The sequence below is a fragment of the Xenopus laevis genome, chromosome 5L (assembly GCF_017654675.1).
Source record: "Xenopus laevis strain J_2021 chromosome 5L, Xenopus_laevis_v10.1, whole genome shotgun sequence".
In the NCBI taxonomy this organism is placed as follows: Eukaryota; Metazoa; Chordata; class Amphibia; order Anura; family Pipidae; genus Xenopus; species Xenopus laevis.
Genome location: NC_054379.1, coordinates 58,722,523 through 58,749,311, shown reverse-complemented (window position 1 = coordinate 58,749,311; position 26,789 = coordinate 58,722,523). Strand labels below are relative to the sequence as shown.

General features: G+C 40.9%; 1 protein-coding gene across 3 annotated transcripts; it reads left to right on the top strand.

Moving 5' to 3' along the window:
• The first annotated feature begins 680 nt into the window (after positions 1-680).
• Positions 681-26,763, top strand: LOC108716733 (guanine nucleotide-binding protein G(I)/G(S)/G(O) subunit gamma-4). Of its 3 annotated transcripts, none has more exons than XM_018263115.2 (4): positions 693-1,152; positions 1,701-1,839; positions 14,082-14,189; positions 24,401-26,763. In XM_018263115.2, exons 3-4 carry the CDS (start codon positions 14,091-14,093, stop codon positions 24,527-24,529), a joined length of 228 nt encoding a protein of 75 aa, XP_018118604.1. In that variant the 5' UTR covers positions 693-1,152; positions 1,701-1,839; positions 14,082-14,090; the 3' UTR covers positions 24,530-26,763. The 3 variants fall into 3 exon arrangements, with proteins under 3 accessions (XP_041418722.1, XP_018118604.1, XP_018118605.1); XM_018263116.2 differs by lacking the exon at positions 693-1,152 and adding an exon at positions 1,220-1,613; XM_041562788.1 differs by lacking the exon at positions 1,701-1,839 and having other exon boundaries at positions 681-1,152.
• The last annotated feature ends 26 nt before the right edge of the window (positions 26,764-26,789 follow it).

Genomic DNA, 26,789 nt, shown 5'->3' with positions numbered 1-26,789 from the left:
CTCCTAGAGTGACGCTAGCGCCGCCATTAGACAAACTTGCAAAGGAGTAGCAAGATGGCCGATGCTTATACAGACTTTAGTGGGCGGATGACAAACGCGCAGAGGAGTAGCAAGATGGCCGACGCTTATACAGACTTTAGTGGGCGGATTTGGCAGTGGGCGGATGACAAAGTCGCAGAGGAGTAGCAAGATGGCCGACGCTTATACAGACTTTCGTGCAGGTACGCAACCGGTTCCCCTAGTGTGACGGTGAGCGCATCTGCCTCCCTAGATCCTAACCTTCCAGCGGTCGCCGCCTGAGTGAGCAGGAAAGAAGAGGCGGCGGGAGGCAGAAGGAGACGGTGAGCGCATCTGCCTCCCTAGATCCTAACCTTCCAGCGCATCTGCCTCCCCGATCCTAACCTGTTCTGATCCTAACCTTCCAGCACATCTGCTAATCGAAGGCCGCATCTATGTCTTTCGGCTGAAGTTGCGCGCGCATCTCATAGATCCTAACCGAAGTTGCGTGCGCATCTGCCTCCCCTCCACTCGGGACATAGATAGGCCTTCGGTTAGTATATAGGATTCCATAAAATTCTCATATCACCAGCTAATCATGTGCAGCAGTATATCACTTGCTGTTCCTGGGGCTGCTGCTGTTGACGTCAGCAGAAGAGCGGGGAAGCCGCGGAGGATCCGATGGTTACGTCACCACGCGCAGTCACAGCAAGCGGGTTGTTACGCCTGTAATGGACTGGCTGAGCACAATGCCCTTTGGTACCCAAGCAGGGAAGCAAGACTAGAATGCTGTCACGCATCTCCCTCTCATGTACCTGTGAAGTGCACAGGAATCCCTTGTATCGCCATTAGGGGTGTGGGAGCGCGAGGGAGCGATTTTTGGGAAGGTCTTCCCCAGGGCACTGCCAGGCTCTGCTGCTGGTTTATATGAGGGGGAGGTTTCAGCGTGGGTGCGAGGGACGGCGCGTTTCCATAGTGAATCAATTAGAGGTGTATTCAAGCCTGGGAGCTGGAATAAGCAAATCGCTCTGGCCATTGCTTATTTTACTGCCGTGCACGCTTAGTCGCACCAGGCATAGTCCTCTTTTGTGCGACCGGATGCACTGACTTGTCTCAGGGAGGATGTCAGATTGCTCTTCCACAGCCTTTCGTTAGGTGAGTTTTGGGTTCATGACAATAATATAGATATTGATATATATATTTACACACACGTCTGGGTCGGTTTCTTTTATTCGAGCATCACGTTAAGTCGAAACCGTATCTGTGGTACTGGGAAGCAAAAGGGAGGAGCCGGGTGGAGAAACACAAGCAAATGGAGATTTCCCTGGGTTAGGAGATTCGTGTCAATGGGTGTGAATGGATGATGCTTCAGAGAAAGGAAATGTAAAGGGTATACGGAGTTTCCTGCTTTATTTAGACATTTCGGCAGGATGATTGCGATGACAGAACGTTTTCCCTGATCTATTATCCGATCCATTCTAGCTGTTGTCGAACTACAACCACAATCAGCTTTTATAAGTGGGAGAATTGTAGTTGATCTGCACCTGGAGGGCCCCTGGTTGGGCACAGGCATCAGTGGATTTGTCGGCGGTGTCAAGCTGGCTACTGATATCTAGGTCATTCTCTAAGCATTGTGCAGATACTTCAGTCTGAAAGCCCACTAAATTGCTCATGTTTATTTTTTAACCCATATTTGTTTGCAGGTCATTTCCCCTGGATGATGATGTGACTTTGGTAACCCTGCAGCTGCCCAAAATAAAAAGGTTTGCATGAAAAGGACTACTTTGTGCTTAGATATTCACACCTAAGCCCTCTCTGTAAATTATTCAACCCCAGGCACTGGTGAGTTCTGTTTCTTCTGCTACACCCACTGTTCAGGCAAAGTAATATATGCTTCTAGTGAAATTAACCCACTAATTTACGTTTATTAAATCATGGTTTGCAATGGAAATATTAAACTGTAATTTGGGATTGGAGAGAGGAGCCATAGCAACTGCCTCTAGAAAAGAATGTCAAACAAGCTAAATGGTAGGATTTGGGCGGGCACTTTACAGCTGCAATTAACTGTACAGGAGTTGTATTCATTCTGATTATGTGTTAAACTGAAATTAATGTGATTGCAATTAGGAGCCTTAAGAGTAATGGCACAGGGGGTGATTTAAAGCATTTTGTCATCCCAGTGGTTTATCATTCTGGGTTTGGGAGACAAAATGCAACAACTCTCAGTGACCGTGAAACACCAATTATTCGCCTTCTCCTGCTTAATGACACATACCAGTCAAAAATGTGCGCCCTTTCATTTTCAAGCAATACACTCCTGTCACTAAGCAGGGCAAAAACAAACACCACATTTACTATTCACATTTAAGGGGGGGGGCAATTTGCAGCATTTGCTCCCCCCTACTCAGAGCAATATGCACAATTACTAGAGCCTTAAGACCTACTAAATTAGCCTTTACAAAGCACAAACACCTAGCCTTTGTACAGTGCAAACTGTAATATTTGCCTAATGCCAGGAAGAAAAGGTTTAAATGCACTTGCAGGTGTGCCCTCTTGTATGTTATGGATAATATACAAGTGTCAGCCTTCTGAGAACCCAAAGGGTATACAATTTACTATCAGGTGCAACTCTGTCAGATGAAAGTGTAAAAATTATGTAGCCTTGCAATCTGTATATTTTAATGATTTGAAAGTCAACCTGCTACATGTTTAATTCTGTGCTCAAGGGTTCTAAAATATATTGGTTAATTATTACTATGAAATAATTCTTGAAAAAGAATTGTGTGTAACCAGTTAGCATTATTGTTTGGGGAGGTTTGGAATCATTGATGCAAACTGCATTAAGCCTTGGTAATTGAGCAGAACTCATTTATTCTTGCCCTTTTATTAGGTTAAGCAGAAACCCTTTAGGTGTATTTCAAAATCCACCCTCAATTTTGAATCTTGTTCCATTTAGAGCTTGATGGCCCTTTCTCAATAAAAAGGTTTCACACAGTGAAGACATTTTGAAGGAAAACATGGTTAAACTGCAAACATTTTAAAGGAGTAATTTAATGTTTTATAGTGAACAAATCAAAAATTGACCCGATACGATATTGGACAGTAGCACTAGGAATAAATTAGTACACAAATATTGTCATAGAAAAGAGAATGAGTAGATTGTATTATGAGAGATATATCTTTATGCAATATACAAAAATTTTTAGTAAAATATTTGGAATAATGAGGAAAATACACCATATTTAATATTGTTTCAGTTATATATTGAGATAAACAGGCCAAGTGGCCATATTTGGTCCTTGGAAAATAATTAGTTTACCAGTATAAATTACCCACCCTTCACCCTGTATTGTGATTGTCTTGTTAGCAGGAGTTTGGTGTGCAGGGGTATTGTCTGTGCACTGATAATCTAATTATCTACCTCTTATGGACTAAACATGTCCTTCAGATTCCTGATTTGCCCCGTTTAGCTCATGAACTATCAAAAACCATAGATGTATTTGTGATTAAAATAATAGACAAAATGTATGTTCAGCACAAGCCCTATTAATTGAACTCATGTTGAACCACTGGGTATACTGCCCCTTTATTGAGAGAGAATATATTATTTACCAGTTGGAGCTATTTGGAAATGGTGCATAACAATTCTTTTTTATACTTAGGAACACTAGAATTTTAGATTAGATTGCAGATCTGGAAAGTATAAGACCATCCTTATCTCCCAGAAGGTTAGATAATGCTTATTTTAGGGCAAACGAGTGAACAGCAAATCTAGAAATGAATTCTCCTTGCCAGATCATATGGATATCTCCAGCATGTTCTTAATTGCACCTATGACCGCGTTCCAGCAGCTTATCTGTCAACTGGTGCAGGATTTATAGAGTATTGTTATATCTGTTATATAGATCAAGGCATAATATGTTTTTCAAAACCTGATATCCATTGTGCTGCTTTAAAGTTTGAGTAAGGAATGTATGGCTAAAATGAAAGTATGTCCAAGTATATAGCCTACTCCTATTTCCTTTGCATGGCAAATACCAGAAGTGAAGTAGGCTACAGAACTGATCCACAGAGGCATATTTGACAATGGAGTTTGTGGTGTTTATACAAATGGCCTGTAGATGTCACTGTGCTCAAGACTTATACTGTGCATACTTTCTATACAGCTTGTGGTGTTAGAGTTGTTTACTGTTGTATAATGGTTGCATGAGCCTGCTAATAAAGCACTGTTATACTCTACTCATCCTCGGCTACCAAAACATAACAGAGTTTAGAAGATATAGTTAGCATCACATAGTCACGACTCCTGGTAATGGAATATAATCAAACTTAGACCTATATGTAAGCCTTTTTATAAGCTGCTAGTTTACATTGCAGTATAACATGGAATTTGTCTAAATCTGATAGGGCCCACAAAGAGATGAAAGTTACATTGGAATACAAGGTAATGTAAAAATAAGTGGTGTAAGCATCTACCTTAAGTAATCAGTGGACAATCACTGTTTTCCAGATACAAGGTTTAATAAATGTATTCTGGGACATTAAAGAAGAAGGAAAGGCTGTTTGCACTTGGGGGTGCCAAATGTTAGGTACCCCCAAGTGATTATCGTAGCCAATACAGAACCTCTTGCGGTATGCACTTTATGGCTCAGTCGGCAGCGGTGAAGTTAAAAACAATTTTATTTACCGGACAATTTGTGGAAAAGGATTGTCCGGTAAATAAAATTGCTTTGAAACTTCACCACTGCTAAAGGAAGAGGATTGTCTGGTAAATAAAATTGCTTTTAACTTCACCACTGCCGACTGATCCATAGAGTGCACGCCGCAAGGGTTCTGTATTGGCTACAAAAGTCTCCCAAAGCTGCAGGTTCGGGGCGTCGCACCCAGGCCAGAGATCCAGAGCAGTGAGTGACCTGGTTACCTCTAATGCATATTGATCATGGTGTATTAAGTGAAAGGCCAGGGGCAGTTGCACCCGGACCCACCCGGGAGAAGGGTGAGTGTCGCAGGAGACAAATTAGCCTGTAATTTAAAGATTTGTGATGGTGTTAGAATTTGAGCACACCAGTGTACAGTGTAAACCCCCAAGTGATTGTATAGACTTACTTGAAACCCCTATGGCCAGAAAACTGCACCGGCCTGGGTTTATACCAGTGAGCACCATGAAGAGATGCTTCCTCTTTGTTCACGTGGTTGCACATGCGCAGTAGAATGAAAAGCCAAACTTTAACTAAAAAGTCGGCTCACTAGAGAACTGGCCCAGGGTTTCAGGTAAGTAACTACAATCACTTTGGGGTACCTAACATTTGGCACCCCAAGTGCAAACAGCCTTTCCATCTCCTTTAAATAGTAGATACGGGCCAAAGATATACCAAATTAAGAATATTTTTTTTACCTGAAATCACTAGTGGCAATTTAGACCAGTGGCTATATTTAGTAACATTGGTATCTAGCACTGGGTCTAAAGTATTATATACATTAAGTTAAATGTGTATATGCATTCTCAGATCATGAAATGTGGATTCTTATGGAAATTAAGGTTTGGGTTGCATCTGATACAATGGACCAAAGTCTAATTGACATAAGGATAATATGTTCTAGTTGATTTTATGTATTGAGTAGAGGCCAACTGGTCCACCATTAATTCTAGGGTTTTCAACTAAGGGCCAATGTTGAAAGATATAGCAGCATAAAATAAGATTTACATACTTTGAAAAGTAATCAAGTTCAATCTTAATATGTCAATCACTGCCCTTATCACCCTTATTTGTAGTGCCAGTTTCTCTGTGGCCATGGAAAATATCAGGGTACAATAGACACCCCTTTCTAAATTTGTACTTAGCATGAATGATTTGGTAACCCTGACCATGCAGTTGGTTGGTTCAACTGTTATCTAGCCAGGATTACCAATAGATATTCCCATTTTAGTCAGTTGACTTCTAGCATATCTGTTGAAAGTACTACTCAGGAACCAGTATTATCATGAGTAATTTGCAGATTGCAGAACAATCTTTTCAGGTTAATACTGTATACGTATCTGGCATAAAACCAGTATGATTTGAATGTTAGTATTTTTGCCTCTGTACTTAAAGGAGCTGTTTATCAGTTGAGTTGCTTTCAGATTGTATACCAGATATAAATACATTTTTAAATGGCTTTCCATCTTTTATTTTTACCATTTTTCAAAAATTTAAGTTTAATGTTTCTGTCTCTGGTGTTTCAGTTTTGTAGCTCAGTAAGCCAGGTGCAGATTCTGAACTGTTACAATTTGCTACAATAGTTGCTACATTTAGTTGCTACATTTCTCAGCAGTATCTTTGGAATATTAGCAACTATTGTATCAATTGCAAAAGCTGACTTTAATGAAACTAAGGGATTCTGCTCAACAGGGCCAAAGATAAGAAATGCATTGATTTAGAACAGTTTAAAGAGTCGGCCACCCCCTCCCACAGCTGCTTTAGAAAGACTTAACGCTTCAATATTAAAAAACACACACACAGAAAATATAAAGTTACTGAAAAAGTCTTTATATCTGGTGAACTATGTGAAAACAACTGAACTGAAAAAAATGTTTGAAGGTGAACAGCCCCAATGTGATATGGGTCGGATTGGCAGGGATTTCACCTAGTTAAAAATGAAAGCAATGTCCTTTGGGTCACATATAACTGCAGTAGATTGTTTCTAGAAAGTTTTGTAGATGTTGTGTTGAGTAGTATTATAGTATATGGAAGTAAACTGCAAAGCCCTTTATACATGTGTGGGTGCTTTGAATACAGAAGCATTAGGAGCTTGTATATGGGAGATAGCAGTGTATATGGTTGCTGATTAGTCACTAGACATTCAGGGAGAGAGGTCTTCACCATTAGTCTTCTGACACTCATTACAAAGATTGGGTGGTCATTTACAAAGGTGGAGTAAGAAAGTAAGTAAGTCGGAGAAATAAAGGATTAGGTTAGACAACCTCGCTCAGACCATTTTATACAATTTGATATTAAGTTGTTTTTTCTTAGATGAATCCTTATTTCCATTTAAGAATCATGTGACTTTGTCAGAACACCTTACAACAAATTGAAGTTCTTTGAGTGCTTTGGTGATATTGGGAATGATGGGTTATCTATTGGGGATGATTGGGGATGAAGCAATCTAACGCATGGGTTAGTAAATCAGCACATTGACTCCATAATAATTTGTAATAATTCAAAAAAGTGGATTTAATTGTTGGAACTTAGTTTGAGTTAATTGAAGTTACTCCAACTTTTTGATGTCCAAAATACCTTTTTTATAAAAAGGTATTTCAGGGGTATTATAAAAAGGTATTTGTGAATTTGGCATTAGGTGGTGTACATTAACATTTTACTCTACTTTACCTCTGCTTTTATTTATCCCCCCCCCCCAAGATCTACGGATGAAGGAGCATGAAATTAACTGATAGCAATGGACCATTTGGCAGATAGTGATTCTAAACTAAGCTAAAATGACATAGTAACAATTTCAGATTAATAAATTAGTTTGTGATATGGTCAGAATAAGATAAGCTGCATTGGTTTTTTAATGAAATCATTGGGTCAAGTTAAATTAATTCCTTCAGGTAAAAAAAATGCCATAACATATGCAGAGTGCAGGCATGCAGGCAGAAAATTTGCTGACACATTTAGCTCTCTGCTGGATTTCAGGTTATAGTAGTGCTCCGCTTACTGAATTGTGCATGTTTACAATGAAATGGCAATGAATTCTTTACTGTCTCCTCATTTTGTAATCGTTAAATGCAGCATTTTTCACCTAATTAGTCAGGCATTTCAATTGCAGTTTTAACTGTTTGCAAGATATAAGCCCAATGAAAATTTTCAAAGCCAAGGGTCATGGAAATGTTTTAACCCTGTTTTTCCAAGAGGAAATTTTATCCCAATGCAATTTACTGAATCAAATCATTAAAACACATCAACATACGTTATTCAGTACAAACAGAACATTGATTAACTTCTTATTTGTATTTATTTAATATTTATAGTAGTTTTGCTGCTTCCTTTATAAGTAAAATAACATATGATCCATTAACTCTAATGAAGCAGATGCTGATCAAATAACCATTTCAATGGCAGCTATGTAGGCAAAAGCACCCAGCAAAGGAGAAGTGCTTTGTATGCATCAGTTCATGTGCTATTTTAGGTGCATTTCATTGAGATTTGTAATTATATTTTTCCACTGCACTGCAACAAAGCAGTATCCAGGCATTCAAAAGATCAGTGTAATAATAATTTATTTTCAGAGTGTCCCTAGTTATAGGCCCATTTCATTTTAGTTATGATTAGTACAGAGAAAAGATGATTACATGTTGATTGTGGGGTTTGTGGTTATCCTTGTAAGAAAATGCAAAAGAGATCTTAATCTTGCTCACATTTCTTGCATTAATTTTTTTTCTTTATACACGCTTGTGGGAAAAAAATGCAAGATTAAGATATCCATGAAACCCTACAATCAATGGATAATAAATCAGCTTCCTCCATACCAAGGTGTAATAACTCAGGTCATAACATGTACAAAGTTTGTACTAGCTGTAGTAAACACAGAAATCAATTAGTAGCTATGTGTTACTAGACTTGTCTTTTATTTTCTCTCAAGCAAATTTATGGAGGTTTTAGTGTTTTCTCCCCCGCTATTTCTATATATTTTTCTCTCTTCCTGTTTCCCTTATATTAATCATATATTCATATTCAAAAGGTCAAGTTGCAAACGTAAATGACCCCTCATGTCTTTGCTAGCATAAAAACAGCTATAATAAAGCTGTTATAAAGATGTTTTAAGTGGAACAAGTTCTACATATATTTTAACATGTTTCAATTTAAAGCGATCCTTCACTCAAAAATATAATTTTTCCATAATGAAAGAAAATGTGTTTCCAACTTTCCTACAGAGGTGTAACTACAGAGGAAGCAGACCCTGTCAGCTTTCCTTCTGTGTCAGCCAAGTCCAGCATTAAAAAAATGCTTTCCTTCCCCCTCGCCAACAAAACCCACTGTGTAGGCAGGAGATTCAAATGAGAATCAGACTTCTGCAGTTGATTTAGTGCTCTCTCCATCCAGTGCTGGGATGCATCCATGGCATCCTGGAGATGGGGCTCTGTGAATTTTTGATTGTATCCCACATTCATTAAAATTTTTAACTCGCTACCTGCCTGAGCCATGGCGTTCCTGCCCTAGCTGCTGCTCGCTTCTACAACTGAAATAGAAAGCAGCAGCGAACGTGCTACTGGTGCCTGCAACTTACAAAACCGGAGAGGAAAATCCTGGGGGGGGTTTGGACCCTTGGCCCCCCATTTCCGACATCTATGACCCATTCTACTTTATAGTGACAATACCCATGGCACTGAACCACTAAATACAGGTGTGATGCAACATGCAGCATTCAATCAGCATTCAGTGGTGCAGTGGGTACTGACAGTATAAAACAAAATGGGGTCTGCTAACTCATACCTTCCCATGCCTTGGAAGGCATTAAAAAGCCATCACATACAGTAGGATTGAATGAAGGGATATCTGTGCGTGGCCTACCATTACCCCTTCTCATTGGGTGGATGCAGAAATGACAGCTGTTACGCTAATGCCACATGGGGGCCTGTTGAAACATGTGTGCCTACACCAGACCCGACACAACTGTTCCTGATGCAGGCTGGAGTGGAGGCTGATACCACGTAGGGGCTGATTTTTTACCTGTGTATATCAGTAGACAAATTTTGGCCCAAGTGTTATGCAGGTTCATTCCAAAATATTAGCTACAATAGTACACTATATTTATTCTGTAGAATGCTTACCAACTGGCTGCATATCAAACAAGTTACCTCATGTATAGCCACACTAAAATATACTAAAACATGGGGCTTATTTATGAAAAAAAGGAAATATTTAAAAGTATAAAACTCTGCAAATCATTCTCAAACTAACAAAAATAATTTTTTTCTGTTCATTCAAACTTCAGTCAGTTAATTTGGTGACATGAGTATAAACATCTATACAAAAACAATTAATGAAAAATCATAGTTTATACTTTACAGATTTTTATCTACTTTTGCAGTAAACATACTTCTTTTTATACTAGAAAACACAGATTTACATTTGTATTCTAAAATCATAATTTTCAATAAGGTCTAGATTAAAAAATATATTGGTATATGTGCATGTATTTATACTTGTATTTTTTTACAGTTTGGTTGGCAGATGAGATTGTCCTTGTAATTCGAAACAGCTGCTAGTTCTATAAATGTGTTAGCTAGATCATACTGACATAATACAATTAAGTACATAATGCAGTAGCTATTTTTTCCTTCATGAATATGCCAGTAGTGGAGAGCTCCCTGCTGTGTTTATGCCATAGGCCACATTGTTAACACAATGCTAAGGAAAGGAAAATAAGGAACTTCGGAAAAAGTTTGTAAAACAAATTAAAAGAACTCGTAGTGTTCCAAACACAAATCAAACCTAAAGTAACTTACTTTAACTCCTCAGCCAATAATTTGGTTCCTTTGTGTTTGTATATAATACAGCATTATTTTAAGACTTGGCTTTGCTTACATAAGGCTATGCAGTCATTTAGAAACTATAACACATTGCAAATACACCACACCCATTGCCACCAAAGGATTATGATGGTCTAAATACAGTAATTTGATGGCATAAAATACACAATTGTATTTGATCATTTTACACAGCATTATAAATAGGCCCTCTATAGTACATCTTGATAGAGTCCTTTATGAAGGAAAAATACAGTAGAAGGACACACTCAAATGGCCTTAATGCATGCTTCATCTTAGAGATTGGCAATCATAAATTAGTCTTATTTTTCGCAAACTATGATTGAGATCTGGTAAAGGCTGAATGAATATTTTTTCTTTTAAAAGAATTTGTCATAGCTATAAACCTACAACCCGCACTGTGGTAAATGTTTGAAAAAAACTTAAACTGCATTCATTTTTTTTTGCATATCCTGTAGATATACAGTATATATGGGGTATATCAGTGTGCTGCATCAAACTGTTTGAGGCAATTTATCAGATTGAAAGTTTTTTCTGTTTTTCAAATGTTCTGTCATCTTCTTGACAGAGATTTTTCTGCAAAAAAAAAAAGGATCTTAAAGCTTCCAAGATCCATTCAAGCATTTCTTTTTTTCTGTACTATAATTTTTATTTGTTTTTTAAACTTTCATTTCTCATAACTGAATTTTTTTTCACAGTATCTGACAAAGAAAATGAGATAAAGATAGACAACTTCTAATATCACTGTGTTTTTTTAAAAAAATCCAAAGCTTTTTGAAAATATTTTTTCCCAATAAAGTCTCTAGGAATCGCCAATTCATATTTTATATTACTGGTAACTTTATTTTATTATTTGAGCAGTGTTTGACACAACCTGTTTTCTCCAGTTTCTAGCAATCAAAATTCTGCAAGCTTTTAGAACTTGAAACCTTTCAAGCATTTCTTAAACATTGTCACAATTTCTCTGGTTGGCTTACTGTTCTGTATGGGAACCATGCAGAATTCTTGAGAATTTTTACACAAATGACATAATAAATTTTTTTTAAAAATTGTCTATTCTGGCTTTTATGTTTGGAGATCGACATTACATCCCAATTTGTCTGGTTACAGCCAAATGCTCATCTACAGTCCTGTATTCCAATTGCTTTGTGATATTATGGCATGGGGAAATTGTATGCCTAATTCTCACGCAGATAACAGTATGGGATCTATTATCCAGAATGCATGGGACCTTGGGGTTTCTAGATAAGGTTTTTTTTCCTATTATTTTTATCACCATACTTTATATGGCTAATATTTATTAGCACTGGAGACTGTTGCCTATATCAACCAATCAGATTGTTGCTTTTGTTTTCTAGTAGATGACTGTTCAAATCAAAATTCTGTTTGGTTGCTATGAGAAAACTCTGGTTTATATGATATTCTGGAATGGGAGAGATTAAATTATAACTGAATTTACAAGGGGCTTTGTGCTAAGATGAGAGTATTTGGGTTATTGTGGCTTTGTTAAGGCTGCCAAAGATACTATAAATAAAGTACTAGGAATCCCCCGACTTCACCTTTTCTGGATTTGGCCAAATACTGTATTCTCCATCAGGGATTCTATTGAATCAGAGCCCTCATTTGCATATGCAAATTACTCAAATACCTTACATTATTTTTTGGTGTAAAGTTATCCAATTTTAAGTCATAAAATTCAGTTTAGCCAGGCACATGAATATGGACAAATTCAATTCCTGCTGCTTAATTTCACCCGAATCCAGAACTGAATCTGGGATTTGATGCATCCCTAGAAAGCACCAATATTTCTTACAGAGCTGCGTAAAAAGAAGGCTTCAATGGGTTTTTTCCCCTTTAAATTAACTTTTAGTATGATGTAGAGAGTGATGTTCTGAGACATTTTGCAATTGGTTTTCATTTTCTATTTGTGGTGTTTGAGTTATTTAGCATTTCATTCAGCAACTCTCCAGTTTTCAATTTCAGCAATCTAGTTGCTAGGGTCCAATTTACCCTAGCAACCACATATTGGTTTGAATAAGAGACTGGATTATTAAGAGGAGAGGTCTGAATAGAAAGATGAGTAATAAAAAGTAGCAATAACAATACATTTGTAGCCTTACAAAGCATTTGTTTTTTTATGGGGTCAGTGACCCCCATTTGAAAGCTAGAAAAGGTCAGAAGAAGAAGGCTAATAATTCAAAAACTATAAAAAATGAATTATGAAGACAAATTGGAAAGTTTCTTAGAATTGGCCATTCTATAACATACTAAAAGTTAAATTAAAGCTGAACCACCCATTTAATGCATTTATGATTACAGTCTAAAAAAAATCTTAAAATAAGTTTGTATTAGGTTGTTCAAAATGAGTTGCTGATTTGCTGCACCTTAGCAATTTAGTGCCTATGTTGCACAACCAGCCTTAAGTGATATTTAGATATTTAGGACTGTTTTACTTATTTCAGCTGGTGCCTGATGACATGCTGTCATTGGATGAGCAGTTAGATGATTTTGAGGTTTAATTGATGTTGGGTTTTTTTTCAGGCCTTAAAGGACATGTAAACCCACCAACTCAAAAATATAATCGCTGAACAGCCTCTTAGAAATCTTTAGATAACTGCCACTCTGGTAGTTAAAAGGTTAACAGTAAGGCTACAGCATCCCCTTAATGACTTAGACATCCTTCTGCTCCTTTAACCCCCTCTGCCCCTTCCCTCAGGAATTTATTTTGGCTGTTGACTTATGAGCATGCTCAGTTCTTCTCAGCTTAGATGACTCAACAGCAATGAAGAGATAGCATTACTGGTTACCATAGAAACTCTAGCTGGCTGATCCTATTTTTTTCTCCTAACCACCTCTCCTGAGCTCAGCTTAACCATTACAGTGCTCAACCCCAGCAGAACTTTTTATCAAGGTATGTTGTGCCTGTATAAACCTGCATTTTGCATTGCATGAACTTTACAGCATACATGGCCTGTTTCAGATGTCAGTGTTACTGAGGATGTGTCAGAGGGAAAATGGGTGAAAGCTGCTATTTGTTTTGGGAAAATGTGATGGTGCTGGTAAATGGAGGGGGTATATGCAGTACAAATGATGTGGCTTGGGTGGTGAAGATATGTCCAACTTATATACATGGAAGGAAAATGTAGGCTTTACATGTCCTTTAAGGGAGCTCCTATTGTTACATTTTAACCAGAAGGGCAACTGCACAAGCCCCCAATGCCCCTTCCCCAACCATATAAAAGTGACTCCCAAAAACTGCCTTTTCCCTGTACCTGCAAGTCAGAGGATAACCTGTGCTACATGGTTGCTGGCTGCCAGGTTTGACCATATCATTTCCAGTCCCAGACTTCTGGTGTTGATCACTGACCAGGAGCATGCACACTGAAAGCTACTGCCTGGGGATGGGTTGAGGAGATGTGCAGGGATTTACATGGTTAAAAATTAACAGGGGGTTAGTTTCCTTTTAAAACACAGTATTCAACACCACCTTGTATATAATATATAATTAAACTGTGATATAACTGTGATATAACAAATAATATATCTTATGTTTCAGAAGCAGACAATGAAAGACAGCATGTCTAACAATAGCACAACTAGTATATCTCAAGCAAGAAAAGCAGTGGAACAACTTAAAATGGAAGCATGTATGGACAGGATTAAGGTACTAACTATGCAAACTGTTTTCAATTGCTTTCTGTTTTTCCAGAATGGAAATTTAGTTTACTGTTCCTGTCTCTGGTGTTTCAGTCTGGCAGCTCAGTAATCCAAAAGTAGAAAGAAAAGTGGTGCTCCAGAATAAATTGTAAATAACTCACCGAATAGTAAATGTGGTCCGGGTGCTCTAGCCCCAGACCCTCAGCTTTAGGGAGCGCCACGGCAGCAAATATGTAGAAAAAGCAGGGCACTCAAATGGATCCACAGGACCAAAGGAATGTAGTTAAAAAACATTTTTATTTGTACAAAGTTAAAAATGTTTATTTGCATCTCCATCCGCCCTACACGTTGCGCACCCACTCAGGGCACTTAGTCATGGGCCAGTGTTAAACTGAAAAATGTCAAAAAACAAAACAGTAGGATAATTTGATCCATCATACAGCCCCATACCTTTGCTAGCATGCCCAGCAGACACCCATCATACAGCCCCCCGTACCTGTGCCAGCATGCCCAGCAGACACCCATCATACAGCCCTCCTGCACCTGGCACACACGCCCAGCAGCCAGCATATTGCCTCCAATCTTTACCTGTGCCAGCAGCAGCCAAAAATAAATCAGATCACAATTATTGCCCAATTTGCCCCCAACTTATGTACTTGTGCCAGCAGCATAGTTACATAGTTAGTTACATAGTTACATAGTTAAATTGGGTTGAAAAAAGACAAAGTCCATCAAGTTCAACTCCTCCAAATGAAAACGCAGCATCCATACACATACCCCTCCCTACTTTTAATTAAATTCTATATACCCATACCTATACTAACTATAGAGCTTAGTATCACAATAGCCTTTGATATTATGTCTGTCCAAAAAATCATCCAATGATCTCATTGTTACCAAAAAGACTTGACGAAATGCATGTGAAATTTAGAGAACGTGGATATCCTAATGATCTGCTTCAATTCGAACGTAAAGAGATAGAGAAACTAGAGAAGAGCAGTATGCTCCAGGGCTGCAATAGACAACGGGAGGATCGTATCCCTTTTGTCTCAATATCACACTTTGTCTGAATATCACACTTTAAGCCACCAGGTGGCACATATTGTGAGAAAACATTGGAAAATTCTTAAGGAGGGTCTCCCCCAAGTGCCTAGTTTTGGGAAACCACCTTATGTCCTACAAAAAAAGCAAAAGCAAAAACCACCTTATGTCCTACAAAAAAAGCAAAACGGTGGCTTCCATGCTGGTAAAATCTGACATAGGTGGTCGAAAAGAATCACAAAGTATGTTGCGACCAGCCAGGAATGGGACATTTCCATGCTTGGGATGCAGCTGCTGTTCCAATTGCCAAAAAGGTGACGTGGTATACCATCCACGAAAAGGAACCCCCATTAAGATTCGGGGGTACTATACATGTGTGTCGAGTTTCGTTGTCTACATTATAAAATGCCCTTGTGGCTTATTATATGTGGGGCAAACGTCACGTCCCGTCCGAGAACGGATGAGGGAGCACAAATCAGCAATCAGAACCGGCAAAAGGGAACAAGCAGTTGCATCTCATTATTTGGAAGCTAGTCACGGCATACACCAGTTTAAATATCAGGTGGTCGACCATGTCCCTAATCTGAGACGTGGGGGGGACCGGGTGGGAGCATTACTCAGGAAAGAAGCAATATGGATTCGAAAATTAGAGACACTTACCCCGTAAGGGTTAAATAGGGAGTACGATCTCCAAGCTATTTTTCGCTAAAATTTTTGTTTTTAAATTGTTTTTAACATTTGTCTTTCAGATTTTTTCTGAACAAGTGATGGGGCCTGTTTTCCATACAGAATTTAAAAAAGTTCCTACTATTACTGTGACATTGTATTCATTTAGTTACTAAGGATTTGTAACAATTGTATAAACGACATATATGGTCATGTTAGTTGTAACCAGTAGGTGGCGAAATATTGTCTATAAAAGGGCCAGCTGGCCAGTGTTAAGTGAGCTTGATAAAAGGCCACATATAGGCCTGAAACGTTGCTGAACGGGTCTGCCATGTGAATTTGAATAAAGGCATTTTTAACCTCAAGGTGCTGTGCTGAAACATTTTTACTACAAAAAATCATCCAAGCCATTCTTAAAGGCATTAACTGAATCAGCCATCACAACATCACCCGGCAGTGCATTCCACAACCTCACTGTCCTGACTGTGAAGAACCCCCTACGTTGCTTCAAATGAAAGTTCCTTTCTTCTAGTCTAAAGAGGTGGCCTCTGGTACGGTGATCCACTTTATGGGTAAAAAGGTCCCCTGCTATTTGTCTATAATGTCCTCTAATGTACTTGTAAAGTGTAATCATGTCCCCTCGCAAGCGCCTTTTTTCCAGAGAAAACAACCCCAACCTTGACAGTCTACCCACATAATTTAAGTCTTCCATCCCTCTAACCAATTTAGTTGCACGACTCTGCACTCTCTCCAGCTCATTTATATCCCTCTTAAGGACTGGAGTCCAAAACTGTACTGCATACTCCAGATGAGGCCTCACCAGGGACTTATAAAGAGGCATAATTATGTTTTCATCTCTTGAGTTAATGCCCTTTTTTATGCAAGACAGAACTTTATTTGCTTTAGTAGCCACAGAATGACACTGCCCAGAATTAGACTTGCATTTATATTATTTTTGCCAAAGTGCATAACCTTGCATTTATCAACATTGAACCTCATTTTCCAGTTTGCTGCCCAGTTTTCCAATTTAGACAAATCACTCTGCAAAGTGGCAGCATCCTGCATGGAACCTATAGTTCTGCACAATTTAGTATCATCTGCAAAAATAGAAACAGTACTTTCAATGCCCACCTCCAGGTCATTAATAAACAAGTTGAAAAGCATGGGACCTAGTACAGAGCCCTGCGGTACTCCACTAATAACACCAATTAGAAAATGTTCCATTTACCACCACTCTTTGTAGTCTATCTTTTAGCCAGTTCTCTATCCAGGTACAAATACTATGTTCCAGGCCAACATTCCTGAATTTAACCAGTAACCTTTTGTGTGGCACTGTATCAAATGCTTTAGCAAAGTCTAAGTAAATCACATCCACTGCCATCCCAGAATCGAGGTCTCTACTTACCTTCTCTTAAAAAAAAATTAAGTTAGTCTGGCAAGATCTATTACGCATAAAACCATGCTGGCACAAACTCATAGTATTATGATTTGCTATGAAGTCCAGTATCTTATCCTTTATTAACCCTTCGAAAATCTTTCCTATCACTGACGACAGACTAACTGGCCTATAGTTTTGAGGCTGAGAACTTTTTTGAATAGTGGCACCACATTAGCAATTCACCAGTCTCTCGGCACTATGCCAGATCTCAATGAATCTGAATCCTGAAAAATTAAGTAAAGAGGTTTGGCAATCACAGAGCTAAGCTCGCTAATTACCCTAGGATGAATACCATCTGGCCCCGGACCTTTGTTAATCTTAACATGTTCTAGTCTCTTTTGAATTTCATCATGTGTGAACCATGCATCATTAGTTGTATTACTAGAATTGGTACTGTTAAGAAGGAAACCTTCACTTACTGGTTCCTCATTTGTGTAGACAGATGAAAAATATGAGTTCAGAATCTGCGCTTTTATTTTGTTTTCATCAACCAGCTGACCCCCCTCTGATAGTAAGGGTCCCACCCCTTCCTGCTTCATTTTTTTACTATTAACATATTTAAAAAATAATTTTGATTTTTTTTTACTGCTTGCTGCAATATCCTTTTCTATATCAATTTTAGCTTGCCTTATAGCTTCTTTGCATGATTTATTGGCCTCCTTGTACCTTATAAATGTTTCGGCTGTACCAGCTAACTTGAAAGCCTTAAAAGCACGTCTTTTCTTACCCACCTCAACACCAACGCTTCTATTGAACCAAAAAGGTTTTGCTTTGCAACGACGTTCCCTGCTTACAAGTGGAATATACTGACAAGTATATTTATAAGGCAGCATTTTAAAGACTTCCCATTTTTGTTCTGTGTTTAACCCTGTGAAAAGCATTTCCCACTTAATATGTTGAGCAACCTGATCCAAACATATATCAGATCACTGTCTGTGATCACATCATATTTCCCCCAAGTATTTATTACCTGTGCCAGCTCCCAGCCCAGCAGTAATAGAAAAAATATGGCCCATAAATCTGGAAGCTTCACAGACTAGCGTCTTGATATAGAAGAATATCAATATTCCTTCAGTTCAGGCTGAACTGAACTCAACTGTCTGTGAATACTGAGCCTGAGACAGAGGACAGAGCAGCGAGGAGTGCAAACCTCACCAATGCACCTAGTCTGCCAGCTCTCTGTCTCTCTTCATTGGTGTAATGGAATCTACCTCAGGTCGTCAAGATGGCGTCCAAGATGGCGTCCAAGATGGCGACCACCTGTCTCACCACATGGCTCCTGCTGGGCACAGGTCTATGACCTCACCTTCTTCCCACTCCAGGATTGGTCGTCGGCGACGGAACGGACGCCGGCGTCAGAATCGGGCGCCGGCGTCGAGACGTCAGCGTGAGGACGCTGGCGTCTGCGTCTGACGCAAGCGCGTCAAAATTTGGCGCCAAACCAGAGACTATTTAAACCTACTTCCCCTTCCAGTCCTTGCCCAACTATAGGTTCCTGTTACTGAGTTCCTGGGTGTTATTATCTACTTGATTCTTGTGTACCGATTCCTGCCTGTTCTTCGATTTTGCTTGTCTTCTGCCTGGTCTGACCTTTTGCCTGTATTTTGATGATTCTTTGGATAAACCCTTTTGTACCTCGAACCTGGTCTGGTCTCCTCTTTGGTCTACACTATTACTGTGCCTTCGGGCCCGTTACAGTATAGTTGGGCCATGGACCCTTCGGAGGAGGCTCCAGCTCCACCTGATGTCGGTGGCGCTATCCGCGGTTTGGCTTCCCGCATGCAGTCATACGAAGCCCAGCAGTCACACTTCGGTCAGGCTCTGGAAGCTATCCTAGACAAGTTGTCGGCATTGTCTCCTGTGGCCCCGGTCCCTGTGGCCGTTCCTGCAAGCCCACTTCAGCCTTCGGAACCCCGCATTTCTGCGCCTCCCCTCTACAGCGGTGATCCTGATGCGTGCAGAGGTTTCATCAACCAGTGCGAGATCCAGTTTGCCCTGCTGCCAGGTCAGTTTGCATCCGAACAAGCTAAAGTGGGGTACATGATTACTCGCCTGCAGGGGAAGGCTTTGGAGTGGGCATCACCTCTGTGGGAGAAGAGGGACCCTTTGATTGACAACGCCAGTGCCTTCATCCGTGAACTTCGGGTTGTCTTTGATGCCCCTGGCCGAGCTACGGCATCCTCTGCTCGCCTGTTCCAGATTCAGCAAGGCACTCGCTCTGTTCCAGAGTACGCTATTGAGTTCCGCACCCTAGTGGCGGAGACCACCTGGAACAATGATGGGTACCATGCAGCCTTCTACAACGGCCTAGCCATGCGGATCAAGAACGACTTGGTCTCCCGGGAAATTCCTTCTCGGTGGGAGGATCTGGTGGCGCTGGCTATAAAGGTTGACACCCGACAGAGGGAATTTCAACTCGAGCTCGACAGAGAGCGTTCGAAGAAGTTTCCCCGGTTCCAACCTACCCTGGCTCCTCGCTTCCAGAGACCCCTACTCTTCAATCCGGCTTCTGCTTTCCCCTCTCCTACTCCTGCGGCTTCTGCTCCCTCTGTTCCATCTACTGAGGAACCCATGCAGATTGGACGGGCTCGTCTTTCCGAACAGGAGAAGCTACGGAGAAGGGCTGCCGGCCTATGCCTGTATTGTGGGGGCAAATCGCACTTCGCCCATGAGTGTCCTGTGAAGCCGGGAAACGCCAGCACCTAGGTAGGTTTGGGGAGACCTATCTGGGTGGTGTTTGTCATTCTCCCCAACCCTCTACTCAACGCTTCCTTCTTCCAGCACAGATCCAATTCGGTTCCCAGAAGATCCCAGTGCAAGCTTTCCTGGACTCTGGTGCTGCCGGAAATTTCATGGACAGAGTTTTTGCTGCTCGTCATGCGGTTCCCCTACAACCCTTGGCCTCTCCTCTGCGGGTGTTGGCTATTGATGACCGCCCTCTGTCTTCGGCTATTATCTCTCAAACCACCGCTGAACTTTCTCTTAGAGTGGGCACCATGCATCTGGAGAGATTGGCCTTCCTACTCATCGATTGCCCTTCAACTCCACTCGTTTTGGGACTTCCCTGGTTGTGCACCCATAATCCAGTCATTGACTGGTCCTCCTCTCAAGTCTCCCGCTGGAGCCCCTATTGCCAACGGAACTGTTTGCCTGCTGTACCCCTTATCAAGGTTTCTTCTGTTTCTTCCAAGTTGTCCCTTCCATCCGTCTATCAAGATTTTGCTGATGTCTTCAATAAGGGCTCTGCAGAGACCCTTCCTCCTCATCGACCCTATGACTGTCCGGTCGAACTTCTTCCTGGTTCCATGCCTCCCCGGGGTCGCACCTATCCTCTTTCCCCCTCTGAGACGGCTGCCATGAAGACCTACATTCAGGAAAATCTCCAAAGAGGCTTCATCCGCCCTTCTTCCTCCCCTGCTGGTGCTGGATTTTTCTTTGTCGAAAAGAAGGACGGAGGTCTGCGACCATGCATCGACTATAGGGGGTTAAACAAAATCACCATTAAAAACCGTTACCCTCTCCCCCTAATCTCCGAACTCTTCGATCAGTTAAGAGGGGCCAAGATCTTCACTAAGCTGGATCTTCGGGGTGCCTATAACCTCATTAGAGTTCGTGAAGGGGACGAATGGAAGACCGCCTTCAATACCCGAGACGGGCATTATGAATATCTAGTCATGCCGTTTGGACTATGTAATGCCCCCGCGGTCTTCCAAGAGTTCGTAAATGATATATTCAGAGACCTGTTGGGGCAAAGTGTTGTCGTCTATCTGGATGACATTCTTGTCTTTTCCAAAAAATCTCCTCGAGCATCGCTCCCAAGTGAAGGAAGTTCTTCTTCGCCTAAGAAAGAATAATCTCTTCGCTAAATTGGAAAAGTGTTCGTTTGAAGTGTCTTCCATCCCTTTTCTTGGGTACATCATCTCCCAGCAGGGTTTCAAGATGGATCCAGCCAAGGTTTCAGCAATTCTTGATTGGCCCCTCCCCACAAGTGTCAAGGCTATCCAAAGATTTATTGGCTTTGCCAACTATTACAGACAATTTATTAAAGGTTTCTCTTCCAAGATCTCTCCTATCCTGGCTCTTATCCGCAAAGGGGGTAAACCACAACACTGGCCTCCGCTAGCCTTGGAAGCCTTTGAAGCCTTGAAAACTGCCTTTTCTTCTGCACCTATTCTCAGACACCCCGAACTTCTTCTTCCCTTCTTCCTCGAAGTCGACGCCTCAGATGTGGGAGTTGGAGCTGTCTTGTCACAGAGATCATCCTCGGATGGGAAGTTACATCCCTGTGCATTCTTTTCTAAGAAATTTTCCTCCTCCGAGCAGAACTACGATGTGGGGAATCGTGAGTTATTGGCAGTGAAACTCGCCCTGGAGGAGTGGAGACATTTACTGGAGGGATCCTCCATTCCCGTGACCATCTTTACTGACCATAAGAACCTTGAATTTATCCAGTCCCTCAAACGTTTGAATCCTCGACAAGTCAGATGGTCACTGTTCTTCTCCCGTTTTAACTTTGTCATCACCTTTCGTCCTGGCTCTAGAAATAGAAAGGCTGATGCTTTGTCAAGAAGTTTTGTTCCTGAAGTTCCCTGCTCCGAAGATCCTGAACCCATTGTGCCTTCCTCCAAGATCGTCGCTGCCCTATTTCCCTCCTTGGCTTCGCAAATCCTTTCCGCTCAAGCTTCTGCTCCTGACAATATTCCTCTAGGGGTTGCCTTTGTTCCTCCCGATTGTCGCCAGTCTATCCTATCCCAGGCTCACAGTTCCAAACAAGCCGGCCATCCCGGAGTGGAGAAGACTACCGAACTCCTTTCTCGCCTGGTGTGGTGGCCATCCATGAGAAAGGATGTTAAAGACTTTGTTTCTTCTTGTACCATCTGTGCCATTTCCAAGTCTGGACATTCTCCTCCCAAAGGACTCCTTCTTCCATTACCCATTCCATCTCGTCCTTGGACTCATCTTGCCATGGATTTTATTGTGGATCTGCCTGTCTCCTCCGGTCACACTGTCATCTGGGTTGTCGTTGACAGGTTCAGCAAAATGGCTCATTTCATTCCCCTCCGCAAACTTCCCTCTGCTCCTGAACTTTCCAAGCTTTTCATTCAACATATTTTTCGTCTCCATGGGTTTCCTGCCGAGATCGTCTCTGACCGTGGCTCACAATTCGTATCTAGATTCTGGAGATCCTTGTGCAAAGCTCTCAACATTTCTTTGCAATTTTCTTCTGCCTATCACCCACAGTCCAATGGAGCTGCTGAGAGAGTTAACCAGGCTTTGGAACAGTTTCTTCGCTGCCATGTTTCCCTGTGCCAAGACGACTGGTCGGATCTCCTTCCCTGGGCTGAGTTCGCCCATAATAATGCTTTGCATTCTTCCTCGCATCAGTCCCCTTTCTTCTGTGTCTACGGTCAGAATCCTTTGGCGTTCCCTCAGGATCTTCTCCTCACTAATGTTCCTGCCGCCAACGATCAGGCTGCCCACATGATGGCTATTTGGGCTGCTGTTGCCTCTAATCTGCAGAAGAGCTCCCTGGTCCAGAAGAGGTTTGCCGACAAGAAGAGGGTTTCCGCTCCACCCTATGCTCCTGGTGACAAAGTTTGGCTTTCCACCCGTAACATCCGCCTGAAGATTCCTACCCCAAAGCTTGGTCCCAGATTCATCGGTCCCTTTCCTGTCATTGAAATCATCAATCCGGTGGCGGTTCGTCTTCAACTCCCTCCAGAGATGCGGATCCCGAATGCCTTCCATGTCTCTCTCCTTAAACCTGCTGTGTCCTTTTCTTCTTCTTCTTCTTCCCCAGCTCCAGTCCTGGTTGACGATCACCAGGAATTCGAGGTGAAGAGGATCTTGGACTCTCGTTTTTCCAGGGGCACTCTTCAATATCTCATCGAGTGGAAGGGGTTCGGTCCCGAGGAGTGCTCCTGGGTCAGGAGCTCAGATGTCCATGCGCCCATCTTGGTTCGTAGATTCCATAAATTATTCCCTCTCTCCCCTAGACTCGGTGGTCCTGAGGCCCCCCCTAAGGAGGGGGGTACTGTAATGGAATCTACCTCAGGTCGTCAAGATGGCGTCCAAGATGGCGTCCAAGATGGCGACCACCTGTCTCACCACATGGCTCCTGCTGGGCACAGGTCTATGACCTCACCTTCTTCCCACTCCAGGATTGGTCGTCGGCGACGGAACGGACGCCGGCGTCAGAATCGGGCGCCGGCGTCGAGACGTCAGCGTGAGGACGCTGGCGTCTGCGTCTGACGCAAGCGCGTCAAAATTTGGCGCCAAACCAGAGACTATTTAAACCTACTTCCCCTTCCAGTCCTTGCCCAACTATAGGTTCCTGTTACTGAGTTCCTGGGTGTTATTATCTACTTGATTCTTGTGTACCGATTCCTGCCTGTTCTTCGATTTTGCTTGTCTTCTGCCTGGTCTGACCTTTTGCCTGTATTTTGACGATTCTTTGGATAAACCCTTTTGTACCTCGAACCTGGTCTGGTCTCCTCTTTGGTCTACACTATTACTGTGCCTTCGGGCCCGTTACAATTGGTGAACCATGTCAGTGACTCACATGCACATGCCGTGCCGCTGCACCAGCAGGAGCTGTTGCTTGCCGGCAAGGGGGAGGTGACAGGTGAGGGATGGATGGATTCCACCCACGCCAGCCCAGGATTACTACTTAAAAAAAATTAAATAAGCAAAATGAAAAAAAAAACAAAAAAATCCCCTTAAAAGTGCGCCTCTCAATGATGGCGCCCTAGGCAGCAGCCTACTTTGCCTACCCCTAGTTCCAGACCTGCAGTGCATTATATTTTGTTTTTTGGTGTTACTTTCCTTTAAGGAAAATGTTTATCCTTAAGCAAATATATTTGCTGATCAATAGTTAATAAAAGGGTGCATTAAACTTTGTTTGGGTCATCTAATGGTTTGCAATACAATTGACTGTTTTACTTTACTTTTCAACTTACCTATTTAAATAATTCTTCAGTTACTTATTAGGAGATGGTAATACCTGATATGTTAAATCTGAATTCTTACAATGTCTAAATTCAGTTATTTTCCACTTTCTATTTGTTGTCCAGGTGTCCAAGGCTGCTGCTGATTTAATGGCCTATTGTGATGCTCATGTAAGAGAAGACCCCCTAATTCTTCCAGTGCCTGCATCGGAAAATCCTTTTAGGGAGAAGAAATTCTTTTGTACCATTCTTTGAATTGGTCTTAGTCAAATATCCATATAGTTTAAGCATGTCATCTGCTTAACAGGACTTTACCAAGGTTGTTAACAACTGAAACCATAGTCTCAGAATTTCTAGAAGCACAAGGCATTGTCACCAGAGATATTTATGTGATTTTGTTTATTTTTTATCTTTAAATCAAGGTAGTAATCATTGTGCTAAGACATTCATGAATATAGGAGCAGAAAAGGCATGTAACTGTAAAAAGCACATATTCAGCAATATTAATTCATGGAAGTATTTCATTTCTATTTGAGTATTTCTTCATGTTTTTATAATATTCAAACATGTTCAAAGGGAGACTGAGGAAAAAAATCATAGAGGTTTTACTCACTGAAACTTTTCTCCAATGCCAAACTACAGCCACAACTGTAAATACTAACTGTTTTATAAGGTATTAGCATTTTGTTATTTTTGTAATGGAGAAGCCTACAGTTTGTTTTGTTTTGTTATGTTCTTTTACTAGTTAAATGAATGAAATGTCATTCAGTTTTATGAATAGTAAAATTGTACTTATTTAAAGTGAAAGTTAAAAAATGTCATAAAGGGGATTTTGATAAAATATATGTGTATTCTTTACAGCATTTTGAAATCCTGTCTAGTGTAATAACAAACAGCATGCTTTGCAAGTGTCAATCTTTTATCCTTAGGATAATTATGTATTATTTCGAGAAACATATTTTAATTTCAGTAGTGTTTTAGAGAATTATAAAATAATTCATTAGATTTGTTTCATTTTTATTGTAAGACCATTGTAATGAGAATCTGAATTTATTAAAACACTATAGGGGTCATTTATGTCTGCAAGTGCATTGGGCTAAGTGCAATTTCAAGCATGATCGCCATGTTATACCCTCAATGCAGAGTTTTTCTCCATGATTGTTGTATAATTCCAGCATAATAGTGGTTGTACTTCAGTACGAATCAAGAGCAATTGCACTGAATCCTTTCCATGTCTGGTTGTCATTTCCAGCATTTGGTGTAACTGTGCTGTGTCAATTGCTGCAGGGAGGGAACCTGGAGCTACCATCTGGTTTGGAGGTGGTTGTAGCTCCACAGTTTCCCTGCATCATAAGGTACACCTAGGGGAAATTTGAAACATAAGGTAAGAGGAAAGCATCAGCACTGAGGGCATCTAAACAAAAGGGCAAGGAGCGCATATTGAAACACGTACCTTTGAAGGGGTTGTACATCTTGGAGTGAACTTATAGTATGATGTAGTGAGTGATATTTTTAGACAATATGCAATTGGTGTTTTTGCGGTTTCTGAGTTATTTCGATATTTATTCAGCAACTCTCCAATTTGCAATTTCAGCAATGTGGTTGCTATGGTCCAAATTACCCTAGCAACCACCTATTGATTTGAATAAGAGACTGGACTATGAATAGGAGATGGTCTGAATAAAAAGATGAGTAATACAAAGTAGCTCTAAATTTGTAGAAAGTTGTGTAAATTTGATATCTGGGACAAGTCAGAAGAAAAAGGCAAATAATTTAAAAACTTTAAACAATTAGGACCAATTGAAAAGTTGCATAGAATTGGCCGTTTTTTAACATACTAAAAGTTAATTTAAAGGTGAACCACTCCTTTAATGAATGGGATTTTGTAACTGCCCTTGTGGTATAATATGACCCCAAATGTATAATTTTGCAAATATGTGTCCATAGTTCACAGTTGCCCTTCATTTTCACGAACAGCCCCTACTGTTTTGAATTGCTTTCTAGGTAAACATCCCTGATTTTTAAAACAGATCAGCTGCACAGAAGTATTTTAATTATCATATAGCCACAAATCAGATCTCAGGGTTCTTGGTTTGAAACCTACAGTTATTGGAAAGGGATGCTTAAAACTCAGCCTTATTGCTATAAGCATTTGAATTACCCTTAGGTTGTTTGTTAGGTATGGCATATGGTGTTCTCTTTGTACGCAGCTCATGTGTGATGCAGGAGGGTCAGTAGCAAAATGTTCCTGTATATTTGTTTGAATGTTGGTAATTGTATTTGTCTGACTATTCAGCTGACATTAGAGCTTTTCGTATGTTGTTGGCTGATGAGCCATTGACCATACCCTCAATTCTTGTTTGAACTAGGGGTGCTTTTTTGACAAAAGGCAAACTGAAAAAGCCATTCCTGGTAACTTCAAGGGGCGAGGGGGGTGGCATGTTATAGGTAGCCTCAGTACAGCACCCAGGGCAGCCATCAGGGGGGGACAGGGGGGAGAGTTGTAGGGGGCCCG